General features: G+C 38.8%; 1 protein-coding gene across 1 annotated transcript in view; it reads right to left on the reverse strand.

Annotated features, from left to right (window-relative positions):
• Rhobtb3 (Rho related BTB domain containing 3) overlaps nucleotides 1-18,536 on the reverse strand; it is a 64,256-nt gene that overhangs the window by 13,145 nt on the left and 32,575 nt on the right. Inside the window, exons 7-10 of the mRNA XM_070031044.1 lie at nucleotides 17,347-17,459; nucleotides 13,650-13,770; nucleotides 3,394-3,567; nucleotides 14-180 (exon numbers count right to left, since the gene is read on the reverse strand). Of these exons, the coding sequence (XP_069887145.1) occupies nucleotides 14-180; nucleotides 3,394-3,567; nucleotides 13,650-13,770; nucleotides 17,347-17,459 (575 nt within the window). The remainder of the gene's footprint in view (nucleotides 1-13; nucleotides 181-3,393; nucleotides 3,568-13,649; nucleotides 13,771-17,346; nucleotides 17,460-18,536) is intronic.

An 18,536-nucleotide genomic window follows, 5' to 3' on the forward strand; every position in this document is an offset into this window, starting at 1 on the left:
TTAAATCACACACCTTGGCCTTTTTGAGTAGGTCGACGATGTCAAGGTTCATGGAAGCCAGCTCCCGGCTGGGCATGCTCTGCAGCTGTGTGATGATGAACAGCTCACAGATGTGCTGCAGCCTGGAGACTTGGTACATCTCAGCACAGATTAGGAGACACATGGCCTGGAAGATGCCAGCTGATGAGAGGAGGGAAAGAAGAGAAAAACAGGTGATAAAACTTGCTTTTATCACCCAAAACAGAAAGCACACACACTCAACAAGAATGAGATTGATGGTATTATCTGGTGTAGACTAGAATTCCCTCCATGTTAGTCAGCATTCCAAACCATGACACCATTTTATAAGAATCCAATGAAGTCGCCACACTCAGAAGGAAGTCTTTTTTTCTTTAAAGTCACTAGGAGGTGATTCTGTAACTGTCCTTCATCAATGCAGAGCTATCAGCTCATTACACTGTTAGCTAAACTCAATCCCTGTGATGTTGCTTTCTTGGCTTTAGTCCTCCCCAGGCTTGTTTTGTTTTCACTGTGGTAAAATACATGTAACACAAAACATACCAGTTCCATGATTTAAGCATGCAATTGAGTGTTGTGAAATATAGTCACATTGTTGTGAGCGAGTGTATCAACAAGACATCTCCAGAACATCATTCAACTTCCCAACCTGAAACTCCACATACCCACTCCAATACCCCTCCCTCTAGTTTCTGGCACCCATCCAGCTGTTTTCTTGTTTGGTTTTGTTCTGGCTCCACTAGGGTTTGAACTCAGGGCCCCTCACTCAATACACAGGCACTCTATGATTCCTCCAGGCCTTTTAGGTTTATTTTCTGAAGAAGGTCTCATTTTTTGCACAGGCTGGCCTGGGCTGCAATCTCCTATTTATGCTTTCCCCATAGCTGGGATAACAAACAGCTACCACCATACTCAGCTTTGAATTCAATAAAATGAGCCCTTGTTAACTTTTGTCTAGTCTGGCCTTGAACCACAATCCAATTTGTCTCCTAAGTAACCAGGATTATAGGCAGGAGTCATTACACCTGGCCTGTTTGTCTCTTTAAAATATAATTTTATACATAATTTTCATGTAATTCTCTTCCTTAAACTCTTTACATTCTTTTGTAGCTATGGAACTAAGAACACAGTAAATATTGAACACAAATAGAGTAATAGTCTATGAATGAATACAGTAACATTGTAATTTTCCCAATGCATTTATTCTAATATTTGGCTCAAGTCTGTTCATTTTCATTTTCTCTGCATATCTTTCACAACTGTAAAAGTATTTTTCCTAAACTCATTGTCACTTTCCTGAACAATTTTTCCTGATTAGCAAGGTAAAATTTAAAATTAGCAACAACTTCAATTACTTTAATTGAGATGATTAAAAAACCAAGTTTTGCCAGGTGCTAGTGGCTTACTCCTATAACCAAAGCTGAGGATCTGAGGATCACAGTTCAAAGCACAGACTAAGCAGAAAAGTCCCCACGAGGGTCTTATGTACAATTTAATCACTCAAAAACTGTTAGTGGAGCTGTGGCTCAAAGTGGTAGAGTATTAGCCTTGAACAAAAGAGCTCACTGATAGCACTCAGACACTGAGTTCAAGTCCCACAACTGACCAAAAAAGATAAAGAAAAAAGAAATAAGTTTTCCTATTACTTAAAATTTGACCACTTTTAAATTTTAATATACAAATTTCCCACTATCAAAACAGTCATATTGCTGGGTGCCAGTGGCTCATGCCTGTAATGCTAGCTACTCAGGAGGTTCAGATGTGAGGATCATGGCTCAAAGCCTGCCCAGGCAGGAAAATCCATGAGACTCCTATCTCCAATAAACTACTCAGGAAAAGCTGAAAGTGGCACTGTGGCTCATGTGATAGAATGCTAGCCTTGACCTCAGGGATAGTACCCACATCCTGAGTTCAAGCCCCAGGACTGGCAGAAAACAAAAACAAACAAAAACAACACATTGTCACACACAAAAAAACAACAGACTGCTTTCATTATTATTAAGCAAAAAATGATAAACTGGTCCTTAACACAGACAGTAACAACGGGCTCTAAAACCAGATTAATTAAACAAAAGAAGGAATTTTCTTTTTGGAACTACTAAAACTTTTCATTAGAGGGCTCCTGATATTTAAAACTTATTTCAGCGATTTTCACTTCATGAAAGCAGTGAACCTAAAGAGAGGTATGTGTTTATGTTTTCCCTCTGCTAGGGTGTCTAGCTGAGACTTCAGTTGCAAATCTCAGCTACATGGGGTTTATTCTAGTTGTGTTTGTGGTGGGAGCCATCTGGTGGTCAGAGGGTAAATAATCAAAGGTGCTTCCATGCCTGCAAGACAGGGCTCTCTCTCTATGCTTGTTGAAAGGATTTTGTTATTTCTCCAAGGTACCTCCATTATGGGAGATTTGCAAGATTTGTTCTAAAATACTTAGGTGCTAGAAATGATTGGTTCCTGGTCAAGGACAGTTTTGGTTAGTGCATTTGGAAATAAAGCCTACAGTCCTCTGAGTATTATAAATATCTCCAGCTATGTTTTGAGAAAAGTACATTTTAAGATGCTGTATGGCTTCACAAGTCAGAAAAATCACACATCTTAGATTGATATCATTAGTTTATGCATGTATTCCTGACTAAAATTGTGAGGATTATGACTGAAGACGAGCTAGGGAAGAAAAATTCACAAGACTCCTTTTCAAACAGTGGCTGGGTATAGTGGTGCATAACTCCTAGATATTTGGGAAGTTGAGATTGGGAGGACTCAAGTTCTAGAGCAGCCCAGGAAGAAAGTCTTTGAAACTCTGTATCAGTAGAAGCTGGGCATGGTAAACACCTGTCATCCTATGACAGAAAGCATAAAATAGGGGCGTAGGCAGGAAATGAGGCTCTATCTAAAAACAAAAAACAAAAAACAAAAAACAGCACAAAAGAGGCTCAGAGGCGTGGCTTAGCTTCAGAGTGCTTGCTTAGCAGTTATAAGGTCCTGAGTTCAAAACAAATCCAACATCCTTCAGGCCATAAAGAAGACCAAAAATTATCCAAAGTCCTTATCAGTGTCCCAATCAAACCAGAACAATAAAAGTAGGCGCCCAACCATTTTTTGAGGTGTCCTCTGCCCAAATCCACAGAACAGCCACTGACGTATATTTCAGCCCCAAACACCTACATTCCTGGTATGCCTACAGTGATCAGCAGGCTGCTGATTTTGGCTGAGACTTGTGAATTTATGCCAGAATAGAAGAGTTCATAGAAGTCTCTGAACCATTGCTCCTTCATTTGAAGTAACTGAAACTCCATTGTTGTCCAGAGATCATCTCCAACTGCTTAGCACATGGCAAGGAAACTAACTGAAATATCACCTAGCATGTCTGCTGCTCACCTGGGCAACAAGAGTCCGTGTATAGGTATTCTAAAAATGACAAGAAAGTCTCTTTAGAAACACCATAAACTGGAATCAGGACACTCTTTGCTTCCATGTAATTTCCATTAAACATGGCTGCCATCACTTCACAACGGGCCACCAAGATGGCTCTGTGGGCTGGTACTGTGGTACCTGAAAGAAGGAAAGTCAAGTAAGATCAACTTGTGAAGAGTTACACTACTACCTATTTTCTTTCTAACTAGAGTAGCATTGTATTAGGTACAGCTAAACAAATACAGAAACTACATTTTGGGATGACAATCAGCATCACTTGGGAAATGTTTTAGTTTTAAGCTAAACATCAAAAAGAATGCAGAAGTTGACTCAAACTAATAATGTGCAGGCTATTCATTATTTAGTTCACATTTTCTGAAGAGAGAAACATGGAAATGACATTTGTTGCTTTATTCTTCTAGTAGAACTATTAGAACTTTCTGACTGGCTTGAAATAGCACCCCGGAATCCTCCCAAGGAAACAACTCCATTCCCCTTCTTGGCAAACTTGCACAAAACGCTTAGCCAAGCTTCCTCCTTTTATTAGAAAGAGGAAACTGTAACAAGTAAACCACAAACAGTCCATACCTTACAGTAGGTATGTCAAACACATCTCTTGTAGAATCAAAGAAAGCACTTGAGAATTTATGAAAATTTGGCATGAGCTGGGCACCGGTGGCTCACACCTATAATCCTAACTACTCAGAAGGCTGAGATTTGAGGACCTCGGTTCAAAGCCAGCCCAGGCAGGAAAGTCCATGAGACTCATATCTCCAATAAACCACTCAGGAAACCGGAAGTGGCACTGTGGCTCAACAAGTAGAGCACTAGCCTTGAGCTGAAGAGCTCAGGGACAGTGCCCAGGTCTAGAGTTCAAGCCCCACAACAGACAAAAAAAAATTCAGAAAACAATTTCCCAGGAAGCCACTCTTTTCTACTCCTCTATATGAGCAATTGCTTCTTGTTGAACAGTCAGGCCATCTCAGCCCATACCCCACACTGAAGCTTATTAGCTCATTAAACTGAACTGATAGAGCATGCTTGCTTAGCTCTCCAGCTGTAGCTCTACCACACAAAGGCAGCACCAGAAAGGGGGTATAAGTGGCCTGGGACTCACAAAGTGGTAAAGTAGTTTTTAACATCACTGAAGGAGACCAGGTGTCCACACTGCTAGCCTTCAGTTCAGCCTCTATTACATTCATAAGTCATATTCAAGCAACAACCATGTGCCAATCATTGTGTTTGGAATTGAAGACACAACGGTTAGGAAGTCAAAGCTACTCTTACTTTGGTACAACGGTTTTAGTTAGTGAAGACCTCACTGCTAGTGGATGACTAAGCTGCCTCCTTCCAGAAAGTAATGCTATGAGCCAAAGCACTCTGGTCTGCCCAAGAATTCACCTACATATCCATAAAAATCTCATACTTACCATAAGATATGTTCTCTAAAATATTTACAATTGGGTTCTTCATTCCCTTAAATACAAGCAAAACACCTTTTGACTCAGTGAGGAATCAAAGAGCTCCATGTAAGCACAGTGGCTTTGTCCCAAGCCAGTCATCTCTCTCAGGAACCACAGGCAACCCATAATATTGCCAGCGGAGCCCAGTGGTTGGCACTGTGGTTTGCACAGCCACACCTCCCCCAGAAACAAGAAAGCAGTTTCAGGAATCACTTTACCCCTGCCCCATAAACACCACCTACCAGCAGCAATGTGACAGTTTTGCCCACCAAGAGGACTGACTGTATTCCATAGTTAAAGCATGCTGGGTATATTTGTAGCCAGCAATTGACAAGAAATTAAAACAGGTAATGAAGTTTGGCTTGTAATTTTTTTGTTAACATTTTTTATTGTGAAAATACTGTACAGAGGGGTTACAATTACATGGGCAAGATAATGAGTACATTTCTTATCAAGCATTGTAGCCTCCTCCTTTGTTTCCCCTTCCCATCCTCCCCCTCCCCTTCCCCACCCAATCCTCCCCGCCCCCTTGGCTTACAATTTTAAGGTCCAAAATTTTTTAAGATGAATAAGCTATCTTTCAAAAAAAGCCAGAAAAATTTACATACATAGCTTAAACAAATTGGATGATGTATCATTTGAGTTAAGCAGAGGGATTTAAGTGACTAAAAATACAAATGAACAGCAGATAAGGATGAATTTCCTATATAAGACTGGAAATTTTAACAGAAATTTCCATTGATAAGGTTACAACAGAGTTACAAAACCAGCAACAAAACATCTGAAACAGTCAAGCATTTTAAAAATCATTTTGAGCTTAGAAATTAATGTGAAAAACCATTAGGTGCCCACAAAGACAACATCAACTTTTTGTTACTCAGGTCTCTGAACAACTGTTTTGGAAATTGGTGTCTTATGAATATGTAGCACAATACACAAGAATGGTTCCATTTTTAATACTCTATATAAAAAGATATCCTAGAAGAACAAGACTAGTGTTTATGTCTGATTGGCAATTGGATGCAAATGAAGGATTACTTATAGGGAAAAAATACCAATTTTCTTTTCAAAAGATAAACATGTTCTTTGAAAATGTCAAGGCCAAACTATCTCTTTTATGCTGTTCATGTGATATCACAGCTTAAGAAACTTCTTTTCTAAGGTAAAGGAACACTAAGAAACAAAATAAGCCAAATATATTGGCTTAAGCCTGTTATCCTAGCTATTTGTGAGGCAACTGACCAGATGGAGTTCAAAGCCAGCCTGGATACAAAAAAAAATGGCAAGATTCCTTTTTACTCAATGCCTGGACAACATGGTGCATACCTGTTAGCCAGCCACAGCAGAATCACAATGGCTTGGCTCAGTGGCATGTAGCTGTCATCTCAGTGATGCAGAGAAGCACAAAGAGAAGAATCACAGCCAAGACTAGTCTGGGTATAAAGTGAGACCTGATCTTGAGAATAATCAACTCCCAAAATAAATGGAAGAATGGCTTATGTGGTAGAGGGCCTATCTTGCAAGTGCTAAAGCCTTGAATGCCAAACAAATTTAAAGGCTCAAATGGTTTTGTCACATTATATAATCAAATATCTGTTTTCTTCACATATTAAAATACAATAGCACAATTTTCCTTTTGCATACTACTATCTAGGTTTTGAAACCCAAATATTTAGATTGTATTTGGTTTCATTCTAAAAAGAAAAAAGGATACTTGCTTAATTTGAGAGGTTTAGAATATATTCAATGTAAGTTAACAGGAAAGGAATGTACATTTGTAAAGGTACTTTTCACATGACACAGGCTTAAATGTTAAAAGGAAATTCCTGTCTTTGTACGTCATGCCTAAATATTTCCAAGACTAAATGTAGAACTATTGTAGTTATTTTTTTTAAAGCAAATAAATAGCAATAATCACCTATTATGGAGACAGTATCCATGTCAGAGTTTTACATTCCATGTCAACTCCAGAAGCTGGTGACAGCTGGAACATATTAAAAAAGGCTCACTGTGGCACCTAGGTTCAACGGAAAATGTACCAAGACCCAACCATGCTGGCTGCCACTGAAGAGAAGAGCAGTAAAGTCAGGCCTCTGCTCATCAGTCATGTGTCCTTCTCCATGGGGAGAAGTTAAAATTCCTATCTCATAGGTAGAAAAGCAAAGGTGTTCCAAATTATGACTGCTAAAATTTCAAAGTCACTTTTCCACTGTATTTGAAGTTTTCAAGGTCACTTATCAAATTCCACTGGTATTTTGAGGTAAATCTTAAAAGAACAGAAATATAAAGTGAAACCACCAAATTTGAGCAAAGATCCCAGCCAGGTCTTTCTGGCCTATATGGGTAAACTCCATCAAGACAGACTGGTATGCTGGCTCCCCTAAATTGTTACATAGATTTTATTCTCACTTAGGTTTCTTAAGTCTCTTAGGAGGCTGAGTGATGTTCACGCTCCAAGTCGGAGTGAAGAAGTTGAACACTTATTGCATCTGTCTTCAAATTTACTATTATTTTGTGAGGAGAAGACATTAAAGTAAATAATTTTAATGTACAGACACAAAAACTGCACGCAGTGACAGAACAATTGTCTCATAGGCACAAGGCCCTGAGTTCAAACTGTAGAACTGAAAAGGAAAAAATGTAAGAATATCTAAAACTTCACTATAATATATTAAAACTATTTATAATGAAGATTTGAGATGGGTTATTATCCAACCATTATTCTTAAAGCTTACTACAGATTGGTTTAAAATATAAGAATGCCCCCATTTGGGGTGTAAAACATTTAAATTAATAAATGGATCATGAGGAGATACATTCACACCAAAAAACAGCTGATTCCATTCATAAAAAAGGACATTAGTTTTTCAAAGTGAAATTAGTATTTGGCTGTCTGTTCATAATTACAATCAGAAACCACAGGCCCAAATGTTGTTACACTGAGATGTATTAATATGACCTTATAAAGCAAATCGCCTAGGCCTGGTATAAATTTTCAGAGAATGATAAGAATATTAAACTGTCTTTTAAAAAAGAACAATAGCTATGACTATGCCACTCTGAAATCAATCTAGTTTCCCTGGCTGCACTAACCAGGTGTCTTACCTACTTTGGAGTTAGAAAGGTACAAATCTCTGCCTCACCATCGCTGGACAAGGTAGGATATGAGTAACAAACCAGAATGTCAGGCAACTGCTGCAACAGCAAGAGCAAGAGCACACCTGTGTTGCTTAAAGACTTGATCTTTATAGTACAGTTGCTGCCATCACTCAGTACTACTGTATTATTCATGAGATACTATCAATAATGTATATAAATTTCTCATTACCAAAATGTTTAATAAACCAGAACAGATTTGCCTTTTGATTTGCACAATTTCAGCTTCATGTCTAGATTCAAATCTTTTTAAAGCTGTATCAGTTATATAAGAAAAAAATAAGATACAAATACACTTAATGCTATAGATAGGCTGAAACAAGCACTCTCCATATACAGCCAATAGAAATGCAAATTGTTCTCAGTCTTATGTGAACATATACAATATAATAAACTTTGGATGTTAAAATATTTATATTCTTTGACTAAGGATTTAACATCAAGCAAATAATCTTAATTTCAGAGTTAGATACTTACACTGAATTTTTCAATGCAGTTGTTATTTTAATAGTGAAAATATAGTAAACACCTAAGTTTTTATCTCTAGCATAAAAAAGATATAACCATATAAAAAGACATTTAAAATGTTGAGGTTTTTAAGATTATAAAAAATGTATATATGGGTTGGGAAAGTGGTTCAGTAGTAGAGTGCTTGCCTCCCATGCATGAAGCCCTGGGTTTGATTTCTTAGCACCACATAAGCAGAAAAAGCCAGAAGAGGTGCTGTGGCTCGAGTGGTAGAGCACTAGCCTTGAGCTGAAGAGCTGAGGGACAGTGCCCAGGCCCAGAGTTCACACCCTATGACGGACCAAAAAAAAAATGTATATGAGCTGGGTGCCGGTGGCTTCATGCCTGTAATCCTAGATACTCAGGAATCTGAGATCTGAGGATTGTGGTTCAAAGATAGCCCAGGCAGGAAAGTACATGAGACTCCTATTTTCAATTAACCACAAGAAATACCACTGTGGCTCGAGTGGTGGAGTGCTAGCCTTGAGCTGAAGAGTTGAGGGACAGTGCCCAGGCCCAGAGTTCAAGCCCCATGACCAACAAAAACAAAAAATGTATATGATACACATTTTAAATAAAGGATATAAAATTTGAAAGATTGTATTTATTGCCTGGTCTTCTGCTTTAAGCAGAGGAAAAATAACAAATATATCCAAATCAAACATTTGGGTGTCACTGTGTATTGTCTTATGAGTCATTTTATTTATTTATTTTTTTGAATCTTTATGTATTATCTGAGTATCTTTCAATAAGAATCTGTAACATTTTTCTAATCAACACTATTCTCATTCTAAAGATAACCACAATTCACAATATGGTCTCTATTACCAGGCCCCCCCTTTTTTATACATCTTTGAACAAAACAGGCATATTTTCTATCAATGAGGCTATTCTGTGAAAACTGGTCTATAACAAATTATATGACTTTCATAATAAGAAGAGATTATTTCCTCTGCCATTTTCCTGGTTTAGAATGCCTCTCAATTTTGTTGGTGCCCTTTGTTTTGCTTCTTTCTCTAAATTTTGGAAGGATTCCAGAAATGTATTAGAGTAAGCTAAGTATGCTGCCATCAGGCCCACACTGGTGAATTCACACCTCTAGGTGGGATGATGGACACATATTTTAATTCACTCAACTAATTCTAACTCAAAGTTTCTTAGTATTCTCAAAGCTATCATCATACAAGTACAGCAAGAATAGAGAAAGATAGCTATTAGTGAGTTATGGAACTCTCAATACTAACAAGACCCTTCTAGATCTGTGGTTCACCTTCCTTGATTAGATGATATGATAGGAAGACTGTACAGGTCAATGACTCACCCAAGGACATACAAAATGATGCAAAGTCAAAGACCCCCACGTTCAGTCCCCTACTGAACTCCTTTACATATATTTTCCTATTCTTGCTTCCAGAGATGCACAAAAGTGATTGCCAGACCCTGCTTGCATCCATTCCTGCTCCTCTCTGCTCCCCACTCTCTAAAAGGCTTTGGGTCTTAAACTAGTGAGTTACCCAACGTACCACAGCAGTCACTGCACATTATCAGCACAGGCAAGCAACTTGCCCTTCCTATCCCCAGCCCCTGTGTAGTAGGACATGGGTGGAAGGAGTAATATAAGCAGGTATCAAAAAGAGGGCCAGCAGGTCAAATCAAGAAGAAAGGCAAGAGAGAAGAAAAGTAAGGAGAAAGGATTCTCCATTTTCTCTTACTGTAACATGTATTTACATGGGTTGCATATTCCCTTTGAAAATCTCTTCAGCAGACTAAACTGACATGTTGGGTATGAATGCTTTCTATACTAATTACACACAGACATTCATTTCTGCTATGCAAATTTGATGACTATGCTGTCGAAAAGCAAAAGATAAAAGGTGGGGATGGGAGATAATCCATAATTCATTAATCTATGATAGGGTCATAATTCATATTCAATTTACTTCAGAAATTGCTCTCACACTGAGTTACATAATTAACATTCTTGGCAAAGAGACAACTCTTCCTCCTGTGATGGATTCATTATCATGCAAAGTCTTCATGAAGAGCATTTGTGTTCTGAGCGTTGATGACCAACTTCAGCATTACCAAAGCCAATTACTAAAAGTAGGTCACTGTTCTGGGGACTGTATGGGACCCAGTGATGTAACAACACAGATTGTTATTTGATAGTAACTGTACGTGTGCTCTGAAACTCCAATTATGGCTTCTTCTTCCAGCAAAACTTCTAAAACATATACATGGAGGTAAGATTACTCATTTGGAAAAGAATTCCAAGACTCTGTCTTCAAGTAGATGACTGAGAGGTTTGGATACATCCAAACCCCCAATCTAGACCTATTACAAAGGAGGAGGAGGAGGAGGAAGAGAAGGAGAAGGAGGAAGAGGAGGAGGAGGAGGAAGAGGAGGAGGAGGAGGAAGTGGAGGAGGAGGAGGAGGAAGAGGAGGAGGAGGAGAAGGAAAAAGAGAAGGGAGGAAGGAGAAAGGAGAAGGAGGAGGAGGAGGAAGAGAAGGAGGAGGAGGAAGAGAAGGAGGAGGAGGAAGAGAAGGAGGAGGAGGAAGAGGAGGAAGAGAAGGAGGAGGAGGAAGAGGAGAGGAGGAAGAGGAGGAGGAGGAGAAGGAAAAAGAGAAGGGAGGAAGGAGAAAGGAGGAGAATGAGGAGGAGAAGGAAGAAAGAAAGAAGAAGACACAAACACTACTGCTTTCACCAAAGGACTAGAACTTGGCCATGACATAAGTGAATAGCTAATCAACTATATTCTTCATGATTTGTATCAAATACTGTGTGAGTAGTAGCCATAAGACCAGTAGCAGAGCATCATCCAGAGAAGTCAGAGATGTTGGATATGGCTGATATACATGCTCTGGTCCACAGCAGGGTGGCAGAACTGACCGTGGCCTGGATGAAACAGTACCGGAGGCTATTTTGCACATAACCTCAAGGTTCCACTCCTTTTCCTGATGAAAACACACCCTAAGTTATGAAATGGCCCCTGGAATGGCTGACCTGCACTTATCCTCATCTGGAGTCTGCCCGTTTGAAGTTGGTTCACCATGAGTCCATCTTAAATACAAATGTGGCTCAAGGGCAGACCCTCAGTGTCCCACAGACAGTTGCTTAGAAAAGAGCCCTCACCCACCTCCAGTGACACCAATCACCTTTTGAAACACAGGGCTGCTATTTCTTCTCTCCAAAAAGTATTTAAAAATTATTTTTTTTTCAGTTGTGGGGCTTGAACTCTGGGCCTGGGCACTGTCCCTCAGCTCTTCAGCTCAAGGCTAGCGCTCTACCACTTGAGCCACAGCACCCACTTCGGGCTTTTTCTGTTTATGTGGTGCTGAGGAATCGAGCCCAAGGCTTCATGCATGTGAGGCAAGCACTCTACTATTGAGCCACCTTCCCAGCCCTACACTTTGAATTTTTATTTTGGATACTAAAAAAATCAAGGTATAATAATACTAGAGGTTTAGTCAAGGTTGGTTTCAAGTTTCTCTAAAATAAGGAAAGGTTATAGAAAGTCTGTGGGTATTCTTTGCCCACACCCCATTTTTTTATGTTTCTCAAGGTTACTCTTATTGTCCCATTTTTAGTGTCTCAGGCTAACATTGCATACAGTGCAACTGACAGTAGTTGGTGTGTATGTATGGTACTGAGATTAGAACTCAGGGCGTTGTAATTGCTAGGCAATTACAAAGTAGCCCAAGTGGTAGAGCTACGTTATTCTCAACATTTTATTGATTTATTTATTTTGGAGAGGTCACACATTTTTTTTAGCTTAGCCAGCCTGAGTTCATGATCCTCTTACCTACAGCTCCATCTCCAGTGTAGCTAATATTATAGATGAAGGTTACCACACCCTGCCTGTAAAGCTTTGAACTTTACCCTGGAAAGTTTCCAATTCATTGTTTACTTTGGCAAATGATCAAAGATTAAACTAAAATGAATTTGGGGGAAGACTTTTAAAAGTAAATTACAATTTTGTGTGTATGTGTGTGCCAGTCCCGGGGCTTGAACTTAGGGCCTGGGCACTGCCCCTGATCTATTTTGCTCAAGGCTAGAGTACCACCACTTAAGCCACCGCTCTAGTTATGGCTGATGGTTAACTGGAGTTCAGAATCCCAGACATGGAACTGTGAAGGTGGCTCAGTGGTGGAGTGCTTGCCTTGCATGCATGAAGCCCTGGGTTCAGTTCCTCAGAACCATATAAGCAGAAAAAAGCTGGAGGTGGCGCTGTGGCTCAAGTAGTAGAGTGCTAGCCTTGAGCAAAAAAGCTGAGGGACAGTGCCTAGGCGCAGAGTTCAGGTCCCACAACCAACCAAAAAAAAAAAAAGAATCCCAGACTTTCCTGTTCAGGATGGCTTTGAATCTTGATCCTAAGATATCAACCGCCTGAACAGCTAAGCTTACAAGCATAAGCCATGGGCACCTATATTTCCATTATGAAAAATGACATCTTCCTCTTCATGACAGTCTACTTAAGATTCCACTTTTTTGGAAGCAGCTTCCATCTGCAAATAACTGAAGGTATCTGACAATTAACTTATCTTTAAGATTATGCTTTTAATCCATTAAAGAGAGATAAAGTTATCCATGTGAGTCATCAGTAGTGGGCATTCAAAGTGCTCATCTTTATTAAAATTAGGTAGCATTTCTTTCCCACAGAAGCAAGAAGCAACTTCCAGTTACTCTAGTGATAACTATCTGTGGTTGCCTGATAGGCCAAGCAGCAAAAAGAAAGCTGAATAAAACAGATTAAAAGTAGTACAATCTTAGAGAATTGGTTTCAGATGAATGAAAAACTAGGATCTTAAATATACAAACTGAAAAATATTATCTACTACAGATTATCCAACCCTTAGAAATAAACAATGGAGTAAACAATAAGAGGGAAAGTATTGAAGAAAATATTTTTAATATTTTTTTAAAAGACTTCATTTCCCCAAAAGATTCTGTTGATAGTCATCTGTTATTAATCTATGTCTTATAAAAGAGAACAGTCATTCCTTCATCCCAAATTATCTGAACCGGAAGTAAAGAGTAAGGAAAGCAAACAGCCAATAAAATGCATAATGAACTTTGTAAAAGCTGAGCCATACCTTGTATTTCGAAGACAACATCAGCAAGCATTGGTTTATTAAGGAAAAACTTCAGGGAAGTGTTATAAAACCACAAAGGTTTCCTGGCTTGGTAGGTTTTACAGTTCCTTAGGCAATTGATCTGTAAGCAAAATAAATAAAATAAATATAACTAAAAAAGGAAAAGGCTTCTCAGTGTACTTTGATAACATATATATGGTGGTCTGAGAACTAGAAAACTGAATAAAGAAACAATGATGACCTACTCAAGGACATCGTAATCACAGCACTACAGCTGCTGCCTGAGCAACACAGGACTCAGCCATCACAGCAGTGCAGGCGCTGACTGCATGGAAACTCGACTCTATAGCCAAGAATCAACAGGATCCTGACTTCCTGAGAGTCATGGACAGGAAATGGGGCAGCAGTTCAAACTGATATGAAGACCCAATGAAATATATTTCCACATACAGTCTAATTTGGTCATTAAGACGTACACAGAGCCAAGCACTAGTGGCTCATGCTTGCAATCCTAGCTACTGAGTAGGCTGAGATCAGAGGATTGTGGTTCAAAGCCAGCCTGGGGTGGAAAGTCCATGAGATTCTTATCTCCAGTTAACCACCAGAAAACCGGAAGTGGTGCTGTGGCTCAAAGTGGTAGAGTGTTAGTCTTGGGCTGAAGAGCTGAGGGATAGCACCCAGGCCCAGAGTTCAAGCCTCACAATCAACAAAGAAAAGCAAGAAAGAAGGTATACAGATAGCTAGATGTGTTAGTACAAACCAGTAATTTAGAACTCACAGAAAGGAAGCAGGAGGATTGCAAAGTCAAGGCCAGCCTGAGCTACATAGTGGAATCCAATCTCAAAAAAAAAAAAAAGGGGGGGGGGAGGAGGAGGAGAGATAAAGGAGAAAAGAGAGAGAAAAGGAAAAAAGAGGTAAAACAAGAGGGGGAAGTATATAAAAAATTCAATTTGAGGCTGGGTGATGGTTGCTTATGCCTATAGTCCTAGCTACTCAGGAGACTGAGATCTGAGTATTGTGGCTTGAAACCAAGCTAGGCAGTAAAGTCCATGAGCTTCATCACCAATAACCATCAAAAAGCTGGAAGTAGAGCTCTGGCTCAATTAATATAGTGCTAGTCTTGAGGTGAAAAAAATAAAAAATAAAAAATAAAAAAGCTCAAGTATAGTGTCAAGCTCTAGTACCAACAGAAAATAAATAAGATTCATCAGGCATGCAAATGTCTGTTGTGTTACTGTGACCTTCTCATTTGAAATGACAGTTATTTTTATTGAAATACTATTATTTGTTTCTGACTGTCCCATCCATTTTCCTGACTGAATCTCAGAACCTCAGCCCTTATGAGAAGTCCCTCTGCTTGGCCAACTAAGGAAATCAGAAAACTTTACCTTCAGAAATCACACATGGATTTCCACAGTAGAAGAATAAATGATACATACCCCATACTCTGGATTAGTTTACCTTGGAAGGAAGTTTTTAATCTTTGGTAAGGGGAAAATGATACTATCCTTCCTCAGAAGAAGTAAAAACTGACTCCAGGATGGTATCCATGAGCAAGACAGAGGCAAAGTAATATCACACAGATCCTGGTCCCATACATTCTGCTATAAACATCATGTTTTATCACCTACAAAAAAATGGCTACAAGATGCAAGCATCACACATAAAGGACAGCCAACCTGTATCACAGAACTGGAGAGTTAGCAGGGGCTTTAGAACCATCTAGTTTATCCTCATTGTCAAGAAATCCATAAACTGCTCAAAGCCACACAAATAATCTGTGTCAGACTCACAGTTTAAATCCATACTTCCTGAGGTCCAATTCAGGGTTACATTCCTACATTGTACTCTGTGAATGGGAGCAACCTTAAGACTAAGAAAGCACAGAGAAGGGGAAGGGGAACTCTTCTTTTATATCAACATCAGAGTCACATGCCTATTCCCCAGTGGGAATTCATGCTACTCTCAATACACAAAGGCCTGTGTGTAGAATCATACTCAAGGACAGGTTCAGAATGAAAGCAACACTGTGCTGTTGCTGGTTGTGTGAAGGTGATGAATTTACATAACGTGAATATTATGTAGAAATGTACTATGTAGAAATGTATGTATGTGTTCTAACTCTCTCTAGATATATGGGGAGAGAAAGAGAATGAACATGAATTTTGCAGATTCCCTCATTTGTATTTGAAAACAAAAAGAGGTGTACAGAAGTTTGGTGAGAACACAGGGACATGATATGCATTTCACTGGTCCATAAATGAGATATGAATTTCACAACTTAGGGGGTAGGGGAGTGGGGGGGATGGTTGAAAACGAGACAGGGGATAACACTGTTCAAAAAAGAAATGTACTCATGGCCTTACTTATGTAACTATAACCTTCTGTACATCACCTTTATAATAATTTTTTTAAATGATGTAGATATATGAACACATTTTGACAAAAGAATCATTTATTTGAATTAGGCTGTAAGAAGCTACTATCCCACCAGCAATTCTGTACGTAGCAATTTAATTTTTCTTTAAGTCTACACAGCTCCGGTATGCTTGTTTTGTTGTTGTTTAATTTTTGTAAAACAAAGACCTTGCCTCTTAATTCTACATGTTTAATTTTTTTTCTCAATCATTTGTCTTCAGTAGTCAAAAATGTTCACTAAAATGAGTACAGTTTATTTTATTGGTGCCAGTACTGAGGCTTGAACTCAGGGAGTTGTTCCCTCCTAAGGCTTTATCCACACATGGCTAGTGCTCTACCACTTAAGCCATACCTTCATTTCTAACTTCTTGCTGGTTCGTGGGAGGTAAGAGAGTCTGGTGGTGGGTTTATCTGCCCAAGGTAGGTACAAAATGTGATCCTTAGAGCTCAACCTCCTGAGTAGCTAGGATAGATTCTGTAACTACTAACATAGTTTGTAACTCAGGTTGTAGAAAAGACAAAGTCATGTATATAAAAAAATCAACAGAAAACATTTTTTCTTATATTTAATGCAAACTTACACAATGTTCATAATTTACCCTTTGATTTACTGCAGCCAATTTGCTTATCACAGAATTTGAAATAAGAATATGCTGGCTAAATTGTATAATGTAGTCGTCTTAAAATTTAGCAAATCTACTTTTAAAGCCCTTCCTGAGTCCATGCAATCTAAGGTACTGGAGTTTTAGTGTGCATATAATTCTAGCTATATACAAAGTCCATAGTTTTATCACCTTAAACCCAGTTTATAATAGTGAACCTGTATTTGAGAAAATCCTCAACTGTCCACTTGTTTAGACAGATTGCACAGAACCTGGAAAAGGTATACATAGAAACTTGTCTTGCTTCTCAAAACTAGGTAAGAGAACAGAAACTTAACAATAGGGAAAGAGAAAGCTTCCCCTCTAAGAAGCTTAACTACAGCTGGGCAAATTGGCCTTTGAGGCCTGACATGAAGTGTGTCCCAGAGCTCCAGGGGAGTATTCCAAAGTATGGAGTTAACCAAATCAACATTTTAAAGCCATGACTCACACATACTTTAGTTCTTACATAAATTCAAATCTAACTGAAAATGGCATATGTTTTTGTTTAACATTGAAATAGAAAAAAATGCTTAGGGAAAACACTCATATTTATTCATTAGTTAACTTTTCTAATGACTTCAGATTATATCCATCATAGTATATCAGTTATAATTCAGAGGCACACATTAATTTACCTTTCCTGGTGTTTTTAAAATGCATTTAACTTTTTCTATTACATTAGAAACATCCCCTGAATCTCTCAGTTTCTTCCTGATGTCTTCTTCCAATTCTTCCCACTGAAAAGCACCTGTAATAAATTAGCACATGTCAGATACTTCTGTTAATAACAGAAAATATGAAAAATACATCTTGTACTGATCCTGAGTCTAAACACTGCCTGTGAGGTTTTCAAGCTCAAGACTAGCACTCTATCACTTGAGCCTAAGTTCAACTTCCAGCTTTAAAAAAAAAAAAAAAATTTGAGTAATTTATTGGAGATGAGTGTCTCGTGGACTTTCCTGCCCGGGCTGACTTTGAACAGCAATCCTCAGATCTTGCTTCCTGAGTAGTTAGGATTATAGGCATGAACTACCTGGCCAATGTTCTTTTTTTTAATGTAGCAATTTATTTTTTTGCCAAACATATATCCTTATAGTTAAGGGATAGATGTAATAGCTCTAGCATTTTATTTATAGAATTCTTTCTCAAAACCAGAAGACTCCTTCACTGCACACCTGCCACTTCTCTGTGATAGGCAACTAGCTAGTGGTAATGCTAAAGTAAGAGTTTCTGGGACAAGTGGTCCAACACCCAAATTATTTATTATTATTTATTTATTATTATTTGGATATGGTCTTTTCTAGTTGTATTAAATCATACTGGTTGTGGAGGACAATGCCTACTATCCTGTAGAGGAATACAAGCATAATGTATGCAGAAGGTTCATGCATTGTTAGAGTCAAAAAGGACTTTCTGGTAAGCAACTCTATAAAACCTACCTTAGGAAGGCAGATAGATAACTTCCTGAGCTACATGGTATGCCACTGCAGCAAAATCACCTCTCTGGGACCATTGCTCCCCTTGTTTTCATGCCAGCCCATGTCAAAACTACTCCATCTTAGGGTCACTTCCCATTTGTCCTCACTGTCAACCACTTCTAAGCTATTGATCATGAAATTCCTCTTCTATGACCAGTTAGTTTACCTTTGCCCCAAGTTCTCCTCGCACATGGTCTATGGCTGCTGTCCTAATGAACTTCCCCACCTGAGTTTTCAAAAGCACGATTTTTTCCAGGGATTAGCCTCACCCACCTCATAGCTTATAGAAAGTCTAAATTCCACAACTAGTATTCAAAATATGTAGATGACTGGGCATAGGTAGGCCT

The sequence above is a fragment of the Dipodomys merriami genome, unplaced genomic scaffold (genome assembly GCF_024711535.1).
Source record: "Dipodomys merriami isolate MVZ:Mamm:240054 unplaced genomic scaffold, mDipMer1.0.p SCAF_20, whole genome shotgun sequence".
NCBI classification, from domain to species: domain Eukaryota; kingdom Metazoa; phylum Chordata; class Mammalia; order Rodentia; family Heteromyidae; genus Dipodomys; species Dipodomys merriami.